This window comes from Geotrypetes seraphini, chromosome 1 (genome assembly GCF_902459505.1).
Source record: "Geotrypetes seraphini chromosome 1, aGeoSer1.1, whole genome shotgun sequence".
Classification (NCBI taxonomy): Eukaryota; Metazoa; Chordata; class Amphibia; order Gymnophiona; family Dermophiidae; genus Geotrypetes; species Geotrypetes seraphini.
The window spans coordinates 548489059-548509103 of record NC_047084.1 but is presented as its reverse complement, the minus strand read 5'-3'; the positions used below and the strand labels follow the sequence as shown (position 1 = coordinate 548509103).

The 20045-nt window shown below is 42.3% G+C and overlaps 1 protein-coding gene across 2 annotated transcripts in view; it reads right to left on the bottom strand.

Moving 5' to 3' along the window:
- The window catches only part of SLCO4C1 (solute carrier organic anion transporter family member 4C1), a 154559-nt gene extending 136629 nt beyond the window's left edge, over positions 1-17930 (bottom strand). The window contains exon 1 of one of the 2 annotated variants that reach the window (XM_033929185.1): positions 17179-17930. In XM_033929185.1, the coding sequence (XP_033785076.1) occupies positions 17179-17623 (445 nt within the window). In that variant the 5' untranslated portion in view covers positions 17624-17930. The remainder of the gene's footprint in view (positions 1-17178) is intronic. The other variant, XM_033929186.1, reaches the window with a different exon arrangement.
- Positions 17931-20045: the final 2115 nt, after the last annotated feature.

Genomic DNA, 20045 nt, shown 5'->3' with positions numbered 1-20045 from the left:
AAACCAAACTTTTTGCCTGTTTTTTAGGGGGAAAAGTTCAGTTTTAAGTATAATGTGGGGGGTTAAAACCCCCCAAGCCACCCACAACGCCAGCGCGATGTCTGTTAAGTAAAGTGGAGGGGTTTCCCCCCCACGCCCCCTGTCGGAGCCCTTTAAAATAGTGCTTTTCTTCGGCGCGCCATCAACCTAGCGCTCAGTTGTCTGCGCGCCGTTGTCTGGCGCGATTTAGTCCCGTCACCTAAAGAAGGGGATCAAGAACAGATAGAAGAAGGTTATCATGCTGCTGTACCGGGCCATGGTGCGACCTCACCTGGAATACTGCATCCAGCACTGATCGCCATACACAAAGAAGAACGCGGTACTACTTGAAAAGGTCCAGAGAAGAGCGACTAAAATGGTTAAGGGGCTGGAAGAGTTGCCGTATAGTGAGAGATTGGAGAAAATGGGCCTCTTCTCCCTTGAAAAGACATGATCGAAACATTCAAAATACTGAAGGGAATAGACCTAGTAGATAAAGACAGACTGTTCACACTCTCCAAGGTAGTGAGAACGAAAGGGCACCCTCTAAAGTTGAAAGAGGATAGATTCCGTATAAATGTAAGTGTAATACCACATATTTATCTAACAAGGGTGTGCAATAGGGTGACGGGACTGTGAACCGTGCAATAGTAACATCCAAAGAAAGCATCAGAGTAATATGATATTTTATTGCATAAACATCTGATAAGCACCAGATGAAACAGAAACAGAATACATATATAAAATAGAAACAGATTATATATATAGAAAAACTTCACCATGTCTGTCATATCTGCCCCTCACAATCGGGAACCCGGTAGATTGATAGGTCAGTACAGTTCACTGGACTTCCCTTTGCTGCAACTGGATTCAAATTATAGGATCGATGCGGCATTTTCTTCGGGCCGGCTCCTTCTTCCTCAGTGCTGCAGTGCACAAGGCCCTAGGCAGAGGCTCCTACGCGCATCCTATGCCTGAACCGGAAGCTTTCTCTCTGACATCACAATGTCAGAGGGAAGGCTTCCAGAGGAGGCGCGGGACACGCGAGGAGCCGCTGCCCATGGCTTTGTGCACTGCAGCACTGAGGAAGAGGGAGCCGGCCCGAAGACAACACCGGGGGGGGGGGGCGGCATAAAACGGCCAGGCAGGAGCAGGCCAGATGGCAAGGCACTGCATGGAGAAAGAGAGACAACAACAGTAGGAGGAATGATTTTATTTTTTGAATTTAGTGATTGATTTACATCTGCTATCTGTTCAGGAAGAAATGTCTCTTTTCCTCTGGGGTTGTACTGCATGCAGGGTCTTGCACCTTAGGGTTTGTTTTGTATATATTAGTACTTTTAGTTTTTGGTCCCGTATTTGCATGGGGTTATCTGTGTTCTGGTAGGAATGAATATTGAGAAGCATACAGTGTGCTTTGTGTAGTTTAATTTTGTGGTTAACTATTATGTGTTGTTATAGTGTGTGTGTGTATATATATGAATAATGAATGGAAAAAATAGTGTTACAATTAGTGCTATTATGGGTGCGGGGTCTGGGGTGGAGAGTGGGTGGAGATGGGCGGGGTCTGGCCCATGACTTAGCCCAGTGTTCAACTGCCAGTCCACGGACAGGTGCCGGTCCAAAAAATAATTATTTTATTTCCGCCGGTCCATAGGTATCAATAGGTTGAAGAACACTGTTATATAGCATAAAAAAATGCTGAATTAAATTGTTCTCGCACACATACACTGCGGTTCCTCCACTTATCTCACTTGTCCCACTTATCTCACAGCCCTTACAACTGGAATGTTCACAGTACTATGAGAATCCTTTCTCGATAACAAGATAAAAACAGCCTAGAAAACTCTTGTAGTATGCTCTCATTAAAGCTGGAACAGATACAGGGAGTTAAAAAAAACAAGAATTGAAGCAGACACGGAAATTCACAGATTATGCTATGCCCTGGCCTGGCCATAGGCATAAAAGTAAGGAAGTTCTTCTTCACCCAGAGAGTGGTGGAGAGCTGGAACACTCTTCCGGAGTCTGTTGTAGGGGAAAACACCCTCCAGGGTTTCAAGTCTCCAACCTACTTGGACAAGACTAAACTGGACAAGTTCCTGCTAAACTGGGACATACATATGTGAGGCTGGACTCATTTAGAGCACTGGTCTTTGACCTGGGGGCCGCTGCGTGAGCGGACTGCTGGGCAAGATGGACCACTGGTCTGACTCAGCAGTGGCAATTCTTATGTTCTTAGCACCCTGAGATTGTGGGTTCAAACCCATGCTGCTCCTTGTGACCCTGGGTAAGTCACTTAGGCCCAGATTCACTAACCTGCCCGATCGGGTCCAACGAATTCAGGAAATAAAAATATGCAGATGACGGTGATCAGAGAACACCCCCCATCTGCCTGCACGGGTCGCTGTTGTGCGATCCGCGCGCATCTGAAGATGGTCTGCGCATGCCCGATCGAGAAGCAACCTTTTTTTTTTTAACCTTTTTCTTCTCACGGGCTGGCTCTCCTGCTCCCCCCTTAAAGGCAATCTTGCCACACAGACTCTCCTACTCTCTGCTGCCTTCCGTGCAGTGCGAGCCCGCAGGTTTAAAGCGGGGCTGCACTGCGGCTGCATGGAAGGCAGCACGAGATCGCTATAGTATGGAAATTATGCAGGGTAGAAGACAGAATCCGTGAAAGTTAAATAGAAGAAAAGAAGATATTGGAGTGTCTTGCAGGCAAAGGAGTTCATGCTTCTTCACTGCACTATGGTTCATTCCTTTTGGATTCGTATCTGGGACACCATAAAATCTATTACCAAATGTTCAGAAGCTATTTCCATAGACATTATAATCCTTCGTTCTCAACACCCTTGTTTCACACTATCAAACTGTCCTCCTAAACTTATTGACACCATGATTGTGACAGCTCTTATGCACATTTTGAAAAATTGGAAGTCACCCACACTACTAGACTACACCTTTTGGTGGAACTCATTGAGCATGTACCACAAATTCGAATCATATGCATATGAAAAGAACACGATATCTCGTTTATCTACAAATTTGGTGCGAAATAAATCACCTTGGTCATTCTTAGATTCATATGTTCATTCTGCCTTGTAGACACTTCTGCCTCTCTCTCTTTCTTTATCTCTCTTTTTTCTTTTTTATTTCAATTCATCTTCTCTGCTTTTCTATCCTTTCTATTTCTTTTCTTAGCAGTTTCAAATACTCTGAATTCTTCTTACTAATCTACTATATGCAAATAACAGCAATTATGGTTTCTTTTGTTTCTACATCACTAGTTCTTATTCAATTTTTATGTATTTGAACTGCTTTCTGTATATTACTTATAATATTCAATAAAATTAATGAACTGGGAACTGGAGTAAAGAAGAAGGCAGCTGAAGCAGGGAAAGTCCTGGATTGTAGGCTAAAAGATGGAGTTCACTTTTCTGGGCTTAGCAGTTTCTTTTTGGACTTCGGCTTCTGCAGCCCCCGAAACAGCGAGATCGGGGCAGCAGAGAGCAGGGCGGCGCTTGAGAGTGGGAAAAGAAGGTCTGCGACTGGTCCCCAGCAGTCGCTTCTGGAGTTGACCGGCCAGCCCAGTCAGATTGTGAAATGTGTGTTGTGAATTACGTCCCTGCCTACTTTGCATGCGTTTCTCCTCATTTGCATGCACGGATTCGAAGCGGATCACTGGAGAGGTTAGTGAATGGGGCCGGAGGGAAATTTGATAGTAAAGGGGTCGCAAACCGATCGGTACATGATCGGTTTGCTTTGTGAATCTAGCCCTTAATACCCCCCATTGCCCCAGGTACATTAGATAGATTGCGAGCCCACTGAGACAAACAGGGAAAATGCTTGAGTACCTGAATAAATTCATGTAAAACCGTTCTGAGCTCCCTTGGGAGAACGGTATAGAAAATTGAATGAATAAATAAATAAATCAGTGGCACAAGTGCTAGGAATGCTTTCTGCTATTACCATAGCAGTTTTGCAGCTACAACAGTTAAGCTTCTGCCGTTAACATATGTTAATTGCAAAACCTTCAAGAAGTTTAGGGGGGGGTCATGTGATCCACACTACCTGATGAGACATGCTTCACTTGGGCTCCGTGGACTCTTGGATATTAATATCCGTTTTCCCTGTTGAATCAACTTGAAGTCTGGAAATTCTGCGCCCGAGAGGAGCGGATTTGCAAGGGGCATCCTGGGGTGCATTTTCTGTGGAGTGTAGCAAAGGGATTGCCTGAAAAACCCTTAAATCTACTCATAAGGAAAAACTACCTATTACCAAGATGGCAGAGGGCCCTCTTCCAGAACCTGCAAATATGAGCGCCTGGGTGCAGGTGGTGTCCTGCATGGTTTCCACGGCTTTGGAAGATCGGATAAACAAACTGCAATCAGCGGTGGAGGGAATTAATGATAGTCTCTGAGATTGAGAGTCAAGTTTATCTGAACTTGGCACGCAGAGTGTTGGTACGGGAAGGCAACGCACAACAAATGAATACTCAGATCGGCTTTCTTCAAAAACAGGTTTCCCACCTCACAGAACAGCTGGAAGATCAAGAAAATCGTCAGCAGAGGAATAATTAGAGTGGTGGATCTTCCAGAATCTGTGAAGAACAGTGACCTATACAAGTTCTTCCATTCCTGTTTACCTGAGCAGCTGGGCTTAACAGGTTTGCCAGTTTTGTCTGTGAACGCGTCCACCACATCGGCCCCCAGACAGAGGGAGATATGCGCAGATTTGCAATTGCCCGATATCTGAATTGGAGAGATAAAGAGCAGATCTTGCATGCCTATCGAAAGCTAGATGCACTGGAATATGAAGGGTGCCGTCTACTTCTATTTAATGACTATTCTAGCAAGTCAGCTCTTTTATGACATAAAATGGCCCCAATCTGCACAGCCCTCGATAAGAAAGGAGTCCGTTTTGCGCTGGTATACCCTGCTAATCGCCAGATCTAAAGGGATGGCAAAATGACCCTCCTCCAAGACCGCAATGCCGCGCAGAAATTTCTGGATGCTGTTAATGCACCTCCTGCCAATCCTTCTACCCATTGAAGGACCAATGAAAGATTTGAACTTTGTAAGATAGTCTTAGATAAGCTCCTGCTTGGAAATTGTTTCCTCAATGTATTCTGTGCTTATGGTCACTGGTTTTCTTTGCCTGCACAATTCTTTCTTGCATAGTACCAGAGGGCCTGCGGGATTTCTACTTTCCTTTCTATTTTCTTTGCCATTTTCTTGGAAGTTGGGGATGGGACTGCTCCAATGCAGAGGTATGACTTTTTATTGACTGCTAGCACCACAGACCCCCTAGGGAGGAGCCCAAGGCACAAAAGGGAAGAGCCCAAGGCGCCTGAGACAATCAGGGCCTTAGGCTCCTCCCCAAGCATCACATGATGCACCGGGGAGAGGCCTAAGACCCACATTGCGCAGGAGCAGGCCAGAGGAATAGAAGGGTCTGACTGGGCACCCCTCCTGCTCCCGACTTAAAGGTACGGGAGGGCCAATGGAGTAAATGATGGGGGGCATCCCCCCTGCCATATCTAAGTTTATTGGGGGGGGTTCAGCTGAGGGGGAGAGTGGGCATCCCTATTGCTATATTTAAAATTGGCGGTGGAGGACGTCTGGTGACAGGAGAAAGTGGGCATCCCTCCTGCTATATTCATTCAGGGAGGAGCATCTGGTGGCAGGAGGGAGTAGGCATCCCTCCTGTCATTTTTGGGGGTTTGGGGAGGGGGGAGGGAGGGAGCGCTTTGTCGAGGGGGGCGCTGTCAGGAGGCGATTTTTTTTCTTTTTGGTTTTTTATTGGGCAGATATTTTGCATGCAAAATATTTGTGCCATTGCAAAAAAAAAAATGGAAAAAAAAACCCAACCCAAAACAGGCAGTCAGGTTTTAGGATCGTAAAACCCAATGCAAAATAGCCAAGCAAATGTAAGTGAATCAATCGCTTGGCTATTTTGCATGGGGTTTTACTAATTTGCATAGCCGGATCGGAAAATGGATGATCAACGGGATAAACATGTGATAGGCCATTTTGTGAATCGGGGCCAAAGTCTGTTAGGCAGACGGCATCAAGACTGTTTTGGATTACGATCTCTTTGTTTGAATATAAAAGGGGGTTTGACAACAGAGGTAAATGTCAACAGGCAACCAACTATTAACAACTGTCACAAAGAGGAAACCAGAGAACAATATAATCCATTATGTGGAACTAGAGAAGAAAGAAATCCATTCTTTAACCATGGTTAACAATTATACAATAATAAGGAAGGTAATTTCATTGAATAAAATCTCTGAAGAAATATACTTCCAAACAGCCAGAATTGCTGTCTAACCTGATCAGGCCACATGTCTATCAGGCCCAATATTTTGCATCTAAGAGTGGCAAACTCCAGGAAAGATTTTACAAACAAGACATACTCAGCATTAGTAATTTGCTGCCAAACCCTTTCAGTTTTCTGTAGTCTTGATTTAGCAGACAAATGGCTACCTGCAGTACAGTTAAACTGATTGAAACTTCTCTCATTTTCTCCTCAAATACTACAGAATTTTCCAAAATATATGATTAGTTTACTTAGCTCAGAATGGAAACATGAATTAGCACTTGCTGAATCTGTAAATATGCATTACCAAAATTATTCTACAGAGTCTATAAATCCACTGAGCAGAAACTGAGGAAAGTTGGGAATGGAAGGGCAGAGTTGGGAGGAGAGGGAATACCCTTGCTGATGTTAGCAGGTGCAAGCTCTTTGCTTTCTTTGGGTTTCGGCATCTAGGGGCCTGATTTTTGAACTACAAAGGCTATGACTTTGTTTAGTGATGGAAATTAAGTTTTCCAATAGTCACTTCTATCTTGCTAAAAGTGTAATCTCCCGATTAAAAAAACAAGCCATTTTTTTACCATTTCCAGCTGTGCATCCAGCCTTTAAGTATACCATTATCAACTTATCTAGGGAGTTTGTTCCCTGACTCTTTAGGATTAAAATTAAGGTCTGAGATGTGAACCAAGAGTGGTCCCTTGGCCATTAGGCTGAGATTAAGAATGTGTAGAACATAGGCACTTATAATTGCACTGGAGAAACAAATACACTACAATCATGGGCAAAGGAGGAGGATAAAATCCTCCTATTAAAAAGAAAAAAAAATCTGACCTCTTTTTCTATGCATTTTTTTATAATGTTCATGGGTTATTCCACATCAAGTAGACCAATTTTGAAGATCATCAATGCAAGACCTCCAACAAATTGAACAAAATTTTATGTTGATGTTCTCTAGGGCTCAAACAAAACCATGCAAAATTTTGGGGCTGGATCTCTATTGGTTCGAGGCTTACAGGCAGCTGAATGGAGGTCATCTTCAGAATGTCATGCTCCAGATAACATAAAACAGTCACTTTGTCCTGGAGCTGAAGCCCAACAAAATCTGTCAGGGGACTGAAATTTTTTGGATTAGTGCAAATCTTGGTATTAAGTTCCTGTGCAAAGTGTGCAACATTTTTATGGGCTAACTATGGAGTCCTTTTACTAAGGCACACTAGCTGATTTGGCGAGCACTAAATATTAGCGCGTGCTAAATGCTAACGCTTCCATTGTATTCTATGGACGCGTTAGTGTTTAGCACGTGCTAAATTAGCTAGCGCACCTTAGTAAAAGGACCCCTTTATCACAAATATAATAGGTACTATGATCAACAAAAAGCAGACTATTTTTGAAGATTTCCTTTCCTCGATCTTGCTTAAAGTACATATCCCCTATCAACAATATAAATACTTTCAGATGCATTAAGAAGTATACCATTTTTCAAATAAAATCTACCAATACAAAAAGCAAGTGAAAACAGCTGTTTCATATCTATGGCAATTCTCTCTTTGAAAACTAGTGCAAAGTCCACGAGAAAACTATCGGCCTCTTTTGCAAAGCTGCCGCTGCGCTTACGGCCCTGAAGCCCATAGAGATTTAAAGGGCTACGGGGCTGTTGCCGCGTGGCAGCTGCTAGCGCGGCTTTGTAAAAAAAGGCCATATATTTCTGATAGTTAAAAATTGTCCCCTAAAAAGAGAAGAGCCATCAAAAAAAATGTTTCTTTTTTTTTTTTTTTCAAAATTTTCATTAATTTTCAAAACTTATAAAAAGTGCAAACAAATACCAGCACTTCTATTCAAACAAATGTTAAAACAATTCCCCTCCCCTTTCCCTCCCTCCCTCTCTATCTGGATGTGTGTAGAAATCATCTAGGAATTAAGGATTTAATCTATTGAATCAATTTTCTGTTTAACAAATGCTTCCAGTGGACCGCATGTTTCTTTAAACCTTTTCTTATTTCCCAATTGTTCTGCATTCATTCTTTCATACCTATAATGCAAACAAAGTGTTTCCCATCAAAAAGAAAAATTTAATCTATTCTCGTTTTTCCAGTTTCTGGTTATTAATTGCATGGCCACTCCCGTCATAATCAGAAAACGTCTACTTTTATGCGTGTCTATTGGACTCTTAGATTTCAACAATCTAAATAGAACCACGTCATAAAACAATGGTATAGAGACACCGAGTACCATATTAATTTTTCCCAAAATTGAATATCAAGGGCCAATAAAACAACAAGTGATCCAGTGTTCATCCCTACTTCAAGACGACAGTGCCAGAATCTATTAGACTTGAGAAATTATCCAACTTTTGTAAACAAACAGGTGTCCAAAAAATTCTATATAACCAAAAAAAACCCAAAGGATCCTTTTACTAAGGTGCGCTAGCGGTTTTAGTGCACGCTTATTGCGTGCTACAATACCGCACGTGCTAAACGCTAACGTCTCCATACAGCTTGTGTTAGTATTTTACATTTAGTGCGTGGTTAGCGCATGCTAAAAACGCTAGCGCACCTTAGTAAAAGAAACCCCAGGTTTGTCTCATAGATGCTGACGCTGTACATCTCATTCTCCAAGTCCAAGTCCAAATCCGTGGCCATTGCATAGCAGAAATATGCTGTTTTGTTTCTATACTCCAAATGTCACTTAAACTTGTGTTAAGTTTTTTTGCCAAATATTCAGATATTAATTTATACCATTTGGTGGCCTGATGCCCTTGAAAATCTGTCTGGAAACATAGACCCAGCAAGCTGTACTGATCTTTTAAGTTAAGCCAGTCAGGGAACCCCTTCTGAATGGACTGCTTCAATTGTAACCATTTATAACCTTGAGACTTTGATATGCCAAATGATTGTTGTAACTGTAATAAATTTACCATTTTCCCATTCCGAATTAAAGAAAGGGGAGAGGGGAGAGAGTAGGGAGGTGGATAGGTAGGAGGGGAGAGAGGAGGAGAAGATACAGGAAGTTAACATAAAGAATCTTTTGTGGACTATAGCATCTGAGTACCCACTGATAAATTATGATCCAGGTAAACCCCCCAGAATTTTGATGGTGGAATTAATAGGATATGAGATTCTGTTCAATTTCAAAATTCCTTCATTAATCTTAATAGGGCTAGCCTATCTGAATTAAGCTTCAACTTAAACTCTGCCATCCACTCCCCAACTGCAAATAGATCTATACTGTAGATTGAAATGGTGAAGCGGGAATTGGAATCACAATGGTTATGCCATCTGCATAACTATATAATTCTGTTCCCAAGGTAGTTAATCTAGATCCCAAAGAAGCCTGGGGAATACCACAAGGATTACTCCACTTACTAGAAAATGTATCACCCATTTGAACTTGGTAGGAGTATAGAAACAAAAATCCTCAAAACCATTGAAGTACTTCACCAGAAATACCAACTGCTTCTAAACAACTAAGCAATTTCTCATGATCTATAAGATCGAATGCACTACTTAAATCAAACTGAAGTATTAAGGCTTCTTTACCTTTACTAAACAAATAAAAACTACCTAGGGAAAAAAAGCCTTCAGTTTGCAACTTCTATAAAAGGACTTCAACAGATTAAACTAGGCTTCTAACATCTATACTGGTGATTCCACAGTCAGTCAAGATGTCAGGATATCTGCAATGAATATGTGTATATTCTTGTTTACATTTCATAATCTACATGCCACTATGACTCTTTGTGACAGGCACTAGAATCGGTTGACCAGGAAAGTGAGGCAAATTGTGCGATTGGGGTTCATGTGAAATGAAACAAGAAAAATTAATCCTCAGATGTTTTATAACCATAAAGAAAAAATTATTTGCAAATCTACTGTAGGGCTTTTTCTACACCTCTATTTTGTGTTGGGCCTGAGTAGCAAACACCATTTTCTCTCACTCTTAAAGCATCTTGGGATTTCTGCAAGCTGTGTATGTGAAGCCAAGGTCACCTTGTATCAACACAAACACTGGATCCCTTTACTTTCCCCAATGAAATGTGTGGGAAAAGGACTAAATCTGCAGAACTGTGATATCTGGCACCCCCAAGTCTTATCTATTGGATGATCTGTGTTACATCTGATACTTTCCAGAAGGCTTTATGGCTGGAGCTGTCTGACCCAAAAGTTACCCCTGAAAGTCCTCTCTGAGTATGCCTGGGAAGAAGGGGAAAAACACTTTAAAAAGGAAGACAAAGAAAGAAAGAGGATAGTACACGGTTGGTGCCTGGAAGAGCAACATACAAGATTGTGCAGGAGGATGAAAGCTGAAGTAGCGGTGTTTGCCATACCAGACCTAAGATTGCTGTTCCTTGTAAAAGAGGACACCTGTCTTTACGGGGACTTGTAAGCTTTTTCTCTGAATTGCCTAAACTATCAGCTGACAGCTCAGGCCGATTCTATCTTAAGACCTATGGCTTCTTTCCCCGTGCTGAAATTCTGCAACTGCCCAGAGAACTGGGGTCTGCCTCTGACTAATTACCCTGGACGAGACAGTCCAGCTATCTTGTGGATTGCACCCCGGGGATCCAGCTGTGAACAGGAATTCCTTTTACAGTTCACTTGGGGTTTAGTTTAGAAATGCCTTTTGTGCATGTGCGAGGAAGGTGATTTAGCCATGTGTGAATCATAGATGTTTATCTCTAGGGGATCATAGTTTTTATATATTGTGTGCAATATATTTAGTTCTGGTGCTGAAGGTACATCGGTATCTACCAATGATTTATGTAATGATATTTAGTTAGATAATCAGTAGTGTATTTTATGCAAGTAATACATGTTTCTATGCATTTCTCTATTTTGGTAATAAAGACTGTATTTACCAATTTGTTCCTCCTGATCTGTTGGCAAAGACAACCAGAAAGTTTGGATCTTAGTTTTTGTAATGGGTGCTATTCCCTCTAGACACGAACGAGTAAGCCAAACCGCTACAAGCTAATTGTCTTATAGTACCAATTACCCTACACCACCACAAAGGCCAGTATGAATATCAGAATTTTCAGGCCAGCAGTGCATGGCTTTTAAAGGATAGCCACAGAATATATGTTTCACACAATGCACTCTCTTCTCTTTCTATATCCCTTTTAGGATAGGACTGTTCTCTCCACTACTACCACTATAGATACCATAAAAAAAAGTCTCCACAGGGATGGAGGGATACTAAGGGGGGAATTCATCAAGGGGTGCTAATGATTGGTATGGGCTAAAACACTAAGGCAGCCATTATATTCTTATGGGCATCTTAGCATTTAGTGTACACTAAATCTGTTAGCACCTCTTGATGAATGCCCCCTTAAGTATGTTCCGTGTGATGCTAACAAAAATTACAGGCATGCAACCGTAAGCAGATGATCATAATCTGAGGCAGTGGCACCAGCAAGATTAAGCGAGGGGAAGCTACCTGGTTCTGAAAAGCTGCAAATAGTGAACTGAAGAAACAGAAACTTGTGTACAGTTATCTGATTTATCTGGCAATCGTTAGTTAGCTATAAAAAGGATTCTTATCTGCCAGATTTTCTTTTGCCTTTAGTCCTCCGATTAATAGTATCTAGTTGGAAAGAACACACATCCATAGATGTTAATCACTGATAGAATATGTTTCACATGCAAATGAAACTGGGGCAGCACGGAAATCTAATTACGTAATTAATATTTATTCTACTGTCATTGTGATAGATAGATGTTTCATTATCATCATCTTTTTCTATATATAAAATACTTAATGATGTCTGCCAGGAATTGCAGGGTGTGCCTCAGAAGACTTCATTAGTCCCCTTATGATAACAGGTTCCACAGGTGCCATGGGTAAGATTAAGGCACATACATATGCCTTCCACTCATACAATTTCAGTAGACCTCATCAGATATGCTAACTCTGGTTTTCAACAGGTATGCTCAGGCCATGTGTGCCATATAGCCACCATCTTGCAGAGAAAAAGATGTGGTGGAGGCATAGATGCCAGCTCTGTGGATGCTGTAATGCCTCCTCCATCCCAATATTAAGCATATGCCTTCACTTTGTCCAAACAGGAGTTACTTGTGATGGTTTTAGCACCCCCAACTAGGGGGGGGGGGGTGAGTGGTCAGAGATGCCACTCTCTACAAAAACCCCTGCATTGTCCAGCTAAACGGAGTCAGTGGGCATCACTTCTTTCCTGTTGCTGCTGCCTTCTCTGCTCTTTTGGTTTGAAGTCAGAAGCACGTGGGGGCCATGTAACCTGAAAGGCCCTCACAGTTTAACTGCAGAGAGGAAGAGGCAGCAGTAGGTAAGCACTGCTCAACAGAATCAGATAAGGGAAGGTATGTTGGAAGTAAATGATGCTGAGGGGAATAGAGAACGAATGAAATGAGCATGAGAAGATGAGGGAAATTTAGAATATATTTTATGGCTGGTGCTCAATGTGCTTGTCTGGTGTCCAATAAAGGATTAATCATTCCCTGCAAATGCAGCCAACACGGTTTCACTGCTGAGGCTGGTGGTCAGGTAGTGCTGTAGAGTCAGCTTGCTGGCTTAGGAATAGGGGAGGGATGACACTGATCAGACAGCAGCAGTGGCGAAGACAGAAGTCATCCTCTAGTGAATTTCACCAGGTACCAGCTAATAGTTCATGGCTCTCATTTTCAGAGCAGGACACCTCAAAAAGCTTAAAACATTCAGCTGCTAAAACATTCAAATCCTGGTTTTGGAAAGTCAGAATTTAGATGTTTCACATTGAGGATCATCCAAAAAGCATGGGGTTGTGTTGTGGGCATGCTTTTGGCAAGACTTTAGAGAGTCTAAAAGTAGGATGCCCAACAGCAATTTTCGAATGGAAAGAAACATCCATATCTATAAAAGGGACATTTTTTATCTAGATAGCAAATAAAGATCTGTGTGGTCCATCTAATCTGCCCAACAGTCATATTCGTTATCAAGTCAATGTTGAACCAATAATCCAATGGTATTAGATTTTACTTGCTAAGTTCTACTATAAAATGTCTTCCCCTATCCTAGTGAGATATACAAGACCTGCATTCATGCATATGAATGTGGTATAAAATATTCATACTTGCTCCCGATACATCCTTGTCATTTTCAGGGCTCAAACCACAAAAAAGAGTCTGCCTTGCATGGGTCCTACTTCTCAGCTACCAGAATTGCCATCACAGCCTACTCCAGCTGAGCCTCAGACACAGGACACAGACCACAGACGTCCGCCAGGCATTGGTTTTGCTTCCCCACTATTATAAAGGTATTTCACTATAACATCATGGAGTATCCCCTAGTCTTGATAATTTTTGAAAGAGTAAAATTAGTGATTCACTTTTACCCATTCTACACCACTCTGGATTTTATAGACTTCTATCATATCCCCACCCCTCCCCCACTAGCCATCTCCTTTCCAAGCTGAATAATCCTAACCTCTTTATCCTTTCCTCATACGAGAGGATTTCCATCCCTTTTATCATTTTGGTCACCCTTCTTTAAGCCTTTTCTAAATCCTGTTATATTTAACTTAGAGCAACCAGAATTGAAAGCAATACTCAAGGTGGGGTTGCAATATGAATTTATACAGAGGCATTATAATATCTGGACGTCTTTCCCTTTTGAAAATTGCTATGAGATGGACCTTTTTTTTTTTTTTTTTTTACAAGAAGGATGTCCCAATTTTGACTTGGCTTGTTTGAAAGAATGTCTCCTCCACATAACTTATGAGTCTGATTTTGGCGATGACTGAGAATGTCATTAAGGGCCCCTTTTACAAAGCCATGGTAACAAGTCGTGTATGGCAAATGCCATGCAGCCCATTCAATTCCTATGGGCTGAGTCACATTTGCTGCAATGGGACTGACTACCATGGCTTTGTAAATTATGTACCTCAAAGTACATATGCAAAGAATTTAGCCAAGTGATCAATCCAAAACAAACCAGAAAGCAGAGACTACCTCCTCAAAAATCAGTGGTAACTAACATTCAGATTACTAGTTTAGCAGATATTTCTCTTTCTGTCTCAGAAGTTAAAGCCCTTAAAAAGGTCTTTAATTTGTTCTTAACATTAAGTATAAAGTTCTTCAGACAAGTGTTGACTTATCCACTTTAATTGCCTTTTAAAAAAAAAAAAAAATACTGCCAGACAAGTGGATTTCTCTGTTGGTAAAAATCAGGAAGGCCAGGTAGAACCTATCTGGAATTATTTCTCTTTCAGAATCATGAGATAAAAGTGGTAGGATTCCGATTATAGACAGAAAGAAATATAAATATATAAGAGAATTCAAAAGACAAATTCATGATACGGAGTATTATGCTCTCTTAAGGAATAATCCCACAGGAATGACTTTGCTTACAAAGCAGCACATATCACACTTAAAGAAAAAGATTTTCTAACAGTAAAAGATCCCATCACAACCACCATTTATATTTTACCTAAGGTTCATAAGTCCCTCACAGATCCATCTGGTAGACCCATAATTTTTGAGAATAGTTCAGTTTTAGAACCATTGTCTATCTTTTTGGACTTTTTCTTAAGACCTTTTGTACTATATATAGAATTGTATGTCAGAGATGCATCCCCGATGGTTAACCAGTTTTGATGGTGCTCTCAATATCTTTATCTATTCACACTTGATATAGATTCTCAGAGGCTTTAACAGTAATTAAGAACATGTTAAAAAAAAAGAACCAGTCACCGCAGGATACCTGATCACTTCATCCTCACTATGACCACTATTGCATTGACTCGGAACTATTTCTGCTTTCAGAAGAAATTTTTCCGGCAGAATATAAATTACAGCCACGGGCAAATCCATGAAACTAAACATTACCAACTTGTGTGTCCAGTGAGCAAATCTTTTTGAAGGATCATCCTTTTAGTACAAAGATTCGATTCTATAAACACTATATCAACAACATCTTTTTTGCATTGGAGAAGTAACCTGGAGAGACTACTCCAATTTCAAGCATGGCTATGTACTTGATGGTCCGAGATTGATGGTACTGTATATTAATAAAAGGTCACTTTCATGAACCTGGTTTCCTCCTCTTCCTCATTTGCCTGGTCATCCCCACTGTGTTTTGCTTTGGCTTGCCTGTGTGCACTGTGGCGTTTTGTGGTTATCTCCTTCCCCACAGTATATATCATGTAACTGAACACTTACCTTAAGCCTTTAGAGCTCCTCTCTATGCTACTACTGCTCTGATACTGTAATTCTTATACAAATTAACTTACAAATTCTCTAGGATGCTACAAAACTATATGGCTTATTAATTTGTTGGGAATGATAGATGTTTGATTTTAATATATTGGCTTGATAGCTAAAAACATAATAAAGAGCTGTGATTTAATAAAGAACACTATTATTTTCATCACAGAATCTTAGTGATTTTCTCCCTACTAGTAAAATTATTAATTTGTAACCAATGAAACACAGGAGTATTAATGTTAAAATCCCACAAACTACAAACTCAAAAGAAAATAAATATACAGGATTAAATTCTTATATAAATTATGCATTTAAAATATGTGAAAAGTGTTCAGAACCCTGACATCCTGCATACAAGTTGCAAGAGAATCAGCCAGGAACCATCACTGCACTTTTACTGTTCTCATCCAGCCACCATAACAATCGCCAGTTCTGCGCTGTCATTATTATTTCAACATAATTTTATTTTGATAGTGTGGTTTACAATAGGTCACAGAAAGTGGCAGATGGATGCAAACAGTAAAAGTACAGTGATGGTTCCTGGCTGATTCTCTTGCAGCTTGTATGCAGGGTCCTGATCACTTTTCAAATATTTTTAAATGCATATTTTATATAAGAATTTGATCTTGTAGATTTATTTTGAGTTATTAACTTTTAAACAAACAAATGTGTAATTGCTGTTTCCATGTTACACACACTCATACAGCTTTTGACCTGGTGCAGGAGTTCAATGAGATATTTAACGCTTATGTTTATTGAGATCTTGCCAAATTGCTGAGAACAAGTCAAAGTCATATCTAGCACACACCAATCTGTCCAAAGACAGGCACGTTACACTATAATATCAGCAGTGAAACAACAAAATAACATAAAACCACAAAACCAGAGGAAAAGGTTCTGGGACAAGAAGTTTGCACATGCTTTCTACCCCCAACAGTTATTTAAAAGAGCAGAAGCAGTTCTCGGAAGCCTCATATAAACTGTGAAGCCTCTTACTTCCTATTACAAATCAAATTACGGCCTCAGAGAACTGCCGGATGCAAGAATCTGCGATATCACCATTTTTTTTGGGGGGGGGAAATCATTTTTATTAGAAGCAATTGCAACACAGATGACACAGATATCCAGCAGTACAGAGCTTGGCGATATCACCATTCTGTTCCTAATCCAAATATGCATCTCATGTCAAGAGCTTCCCCCCCCCCCCCCCCCCCCAGTAAACGAAAGGGTCCTGAATCCCCGATCAAGATTTCGGTTTTAATCTCGTTTCCACTTGTATGAGAAGTATATAGCACAGTCTGATCTACAATAATCACACAACTTTTTGAATCGTCTTTCTGGAAGTCACGGTGCTTTTATGCACCTGCCACGGTTCTTGCCAGGCTAGAAGAAAAGCCATCAGCGACACAAAATGACCAAAAATAAGGAAAGAGGTTAAAAAAAAAAAAAAAACCACCCATACAGGCATCTTTAACAAAATTGCGCTTTCTGCAAGATATCACATCTGAAAAGCTATAATTTTGCGTATTTAATACAATGCAAACAAAACAAAAAAAATGCAATTCCCAAAGTGAATAGGACCATTAAACGTCTGAACAGAAGAGGATTGAACTGCAACGGAATGAACCATTACCTTGCATTATAGCCAACAGGCTGAAGAAAGCCAAATAGCCTTTGGGATTGTTGCAACACTGTAGCGCTTGGGGGGTGAATCGTCCCCAACCGCAGGGTCCTTCCTCAAACTCATCGGCCGGCTGCTGCTGCCGCTGTCGCGGGTCTACGGGCCCCTCTGGCTTCCTAAGGCCCCCAAGCTCACCGCCGCGCAAAGAGCCGCTGGAAACACCTTCCTGCAGCGTGAACGCGGGGTTATCGATGCCCTCCTTCATGGTGCCAGATGGAGCTTCCTCGCCCGAGACTCGTCTCGTGCGCTTCAGCCGCGGATCTCTCGGACCATTCTCCCCCCGGCTGCGGAGAGCCACCGCTGCAGTCAACGGGCGGAGTTTCCAAACGCACGAGGAAGAAGGGGCGCGAGCTTCCCTCTGTCCCCGCCCCCGTTCCCAGGCGTTCGTCAGAGCCATAGCGCGCTCGTGCTGCCTTCGTCCCCGCCTTTTCCTTGTGTCCTATCTTAGCACATCATTACAGGAAAGTGATTACCTGGAACCGATCTGCAAGAATTCGGCGAAGGGAGCGGTCCCTCACGTCCGTGTAGGCATGGGTGCCAAGCAGAATTACTCCGCTCTGGACTCAGTGAAGGAGCTTAATCGATATCGGGATACTTCTTAGCACCCACTGGTGCACAAAGTGTTGGCTCTTATGGAGGAGGAACAGCACCTCCTGCGAGTTGACGTTATTTTACTGTGTAGCGAGCTGGCAGGAAGTTGCTTGGTATTCTAAAAAGGGTTTCCGACGTTGGGAGTATAAAGAAAATGGTGAGACTAGATAAAACGCGGCTGCAAGTCCTTAAAAATCAGCTTTGACAGCTGTGGTTTCAGGTTACACTTTTACTGAGACGGAGTTTAAAGAGCTCCCCCCTCCCTCCTGCAAAGGCCACTGACCTGATTTAACAGACTACATATCTGCCCCTGCAAATCTGGTTTTCAGCCCAGAATGCCAGGCTCTTGAGGCAGTGACGCTAACATCTTGGTCGTGTTCTCACCCAGCCCACCTTTGTAATCTGCTATAATAAAACCCTTAGCGCGCATGTGAACTTCAGTCTCCATGCGGCCGTGATCTGTGGTTCCCTGCCCCCGCGTGCACAGTAGGAGCCTGCGGTGGTTTGCGACGCGTGCAGCGGTTTCCCCAGCAACGTTCCTGCCCCGATCTCAGACGCCAGCTGACTTTCTGCCTTCTGTCGCCGCTGCCGCGATGCCTCTTCTTATCACCCCTGGACCAGCAGCGACAGCAGCCGCGGTTTCATCAAGCAGCCGCGGGGCATTTGCCAGGCCAGCCCACTTCAATAAGTGCAAGGCGGGCCGGCCTAGCTAAAGCCCCGAGGCTGCCTGGCCTAGCGGATGCTGGACAGGGAGCAGGGAAGGGGTGCTGCTGGACAGGGGAGAGGTAAAAGGGAGAAGGGCTACTACTGGACAGGGGGAGCAGGGAAGGGGTGCTGCTGGAGAGGGGGGAGAGGTAAAAGGAAGGGAGAAGGGCTACTGCTGGACAGGGGGAGCAGGGAAGGGGTGCTGCTGGACGGGGGGGAGAGACAGAAAGAATGAAAGACAGACACACAGCGGACAGGGAGAGAGACAGAAAGAAAGAAAGACACAGCGGGCAGGGAGAGAGACAGAAAGAAAGACAGACAGGGGACAGGAAGAGAGACAGAAAGACAGACAGACAGATAGAAAGAAAGAAATGCCTAAGTCTACACATCTATTCTAGCACCCCTTAATGTAACGGGCTAAAAAACTAGTATATTATAACTATTTCAGATATAATAAACATTCCAAACAGAAGCGGATCCTTAAAAATTTGGCAGCTGCAGGCTGGGATTTCAATACAATGCCCCCCCCAACCCCCCGAAGACCCCATGATGTACTTTTGATGGACCTCAGTGGACCCCTCCCTACCCCCCCCCCCACACCAAATGTGCTTCCCTCCATTTTGACAGCTGTGGTTTCCGATGTTAATTTAACTCTGAAAGACCTCAGTGCACCCCCCAACACACACACACCAAGCCCTATGGATCTGCTTTGACAGATCAGTGCATTCTCCCCTGCAGACTCCACAATCTACTATTGATGGACCTTCATGGCCTCCCCCTCCCCCCACCTCTGTAAAAATGCTTCCCTCCATTTTGACAGCTGCAGTCCCTGATGTTAATTTATGTCTAACAGACCTCAATGCCTCCCCACTGCAAGCCACACAGATCTGCTTTTGTTTGAAATATTTATTAAATATGAAATAGTTATATTAGAAAGGGAGAGAGGGTAAGACCACAGACCAGAGAAGTATCCTGGAGGTTTGTGTAACTGCCTGAGAGTGGAGAGACCTGGGTACAAAACCAGGTTGAGCCTGTGAAAATAAATTTTCCTGCCCTAACACTGTGGGCCTTTGGTTAACTTTTACTTCATGGATCCTCCCTACTGGTTAGTGCATAGAACCCAGAACTTGGGGAATAGTTTCCATTCTAGACACTAAGGGGTAAATTCTCTATTAGTACGTCTAACATAGGCGTGCTTTAGACGTCCGGGAAACGCAAGTGTCAATCAAACGGTACTTAGGCGTGCGGTAGACGCCCCTACAACCTCTTCGCGCAAAATAGACGCAGGTTTCTGAAACGTCATTAAGACGTCTCCAATGGACCCGTGATAGACGTGGGTACGGTTTTGTTTTTTTTTGTTTTGTTTTTTTTTAAATTATACTTTATACTCTTTATTATCACTCATTCAGCATTGTAAGTATAGGATGATGAAAAAGATAACTAAAACACAGTATACCATTTTGTAAACTATATATTAGTTGATCTAGCAATATCAGTGAGGTAGGGAATGGCAGACAGAGAAC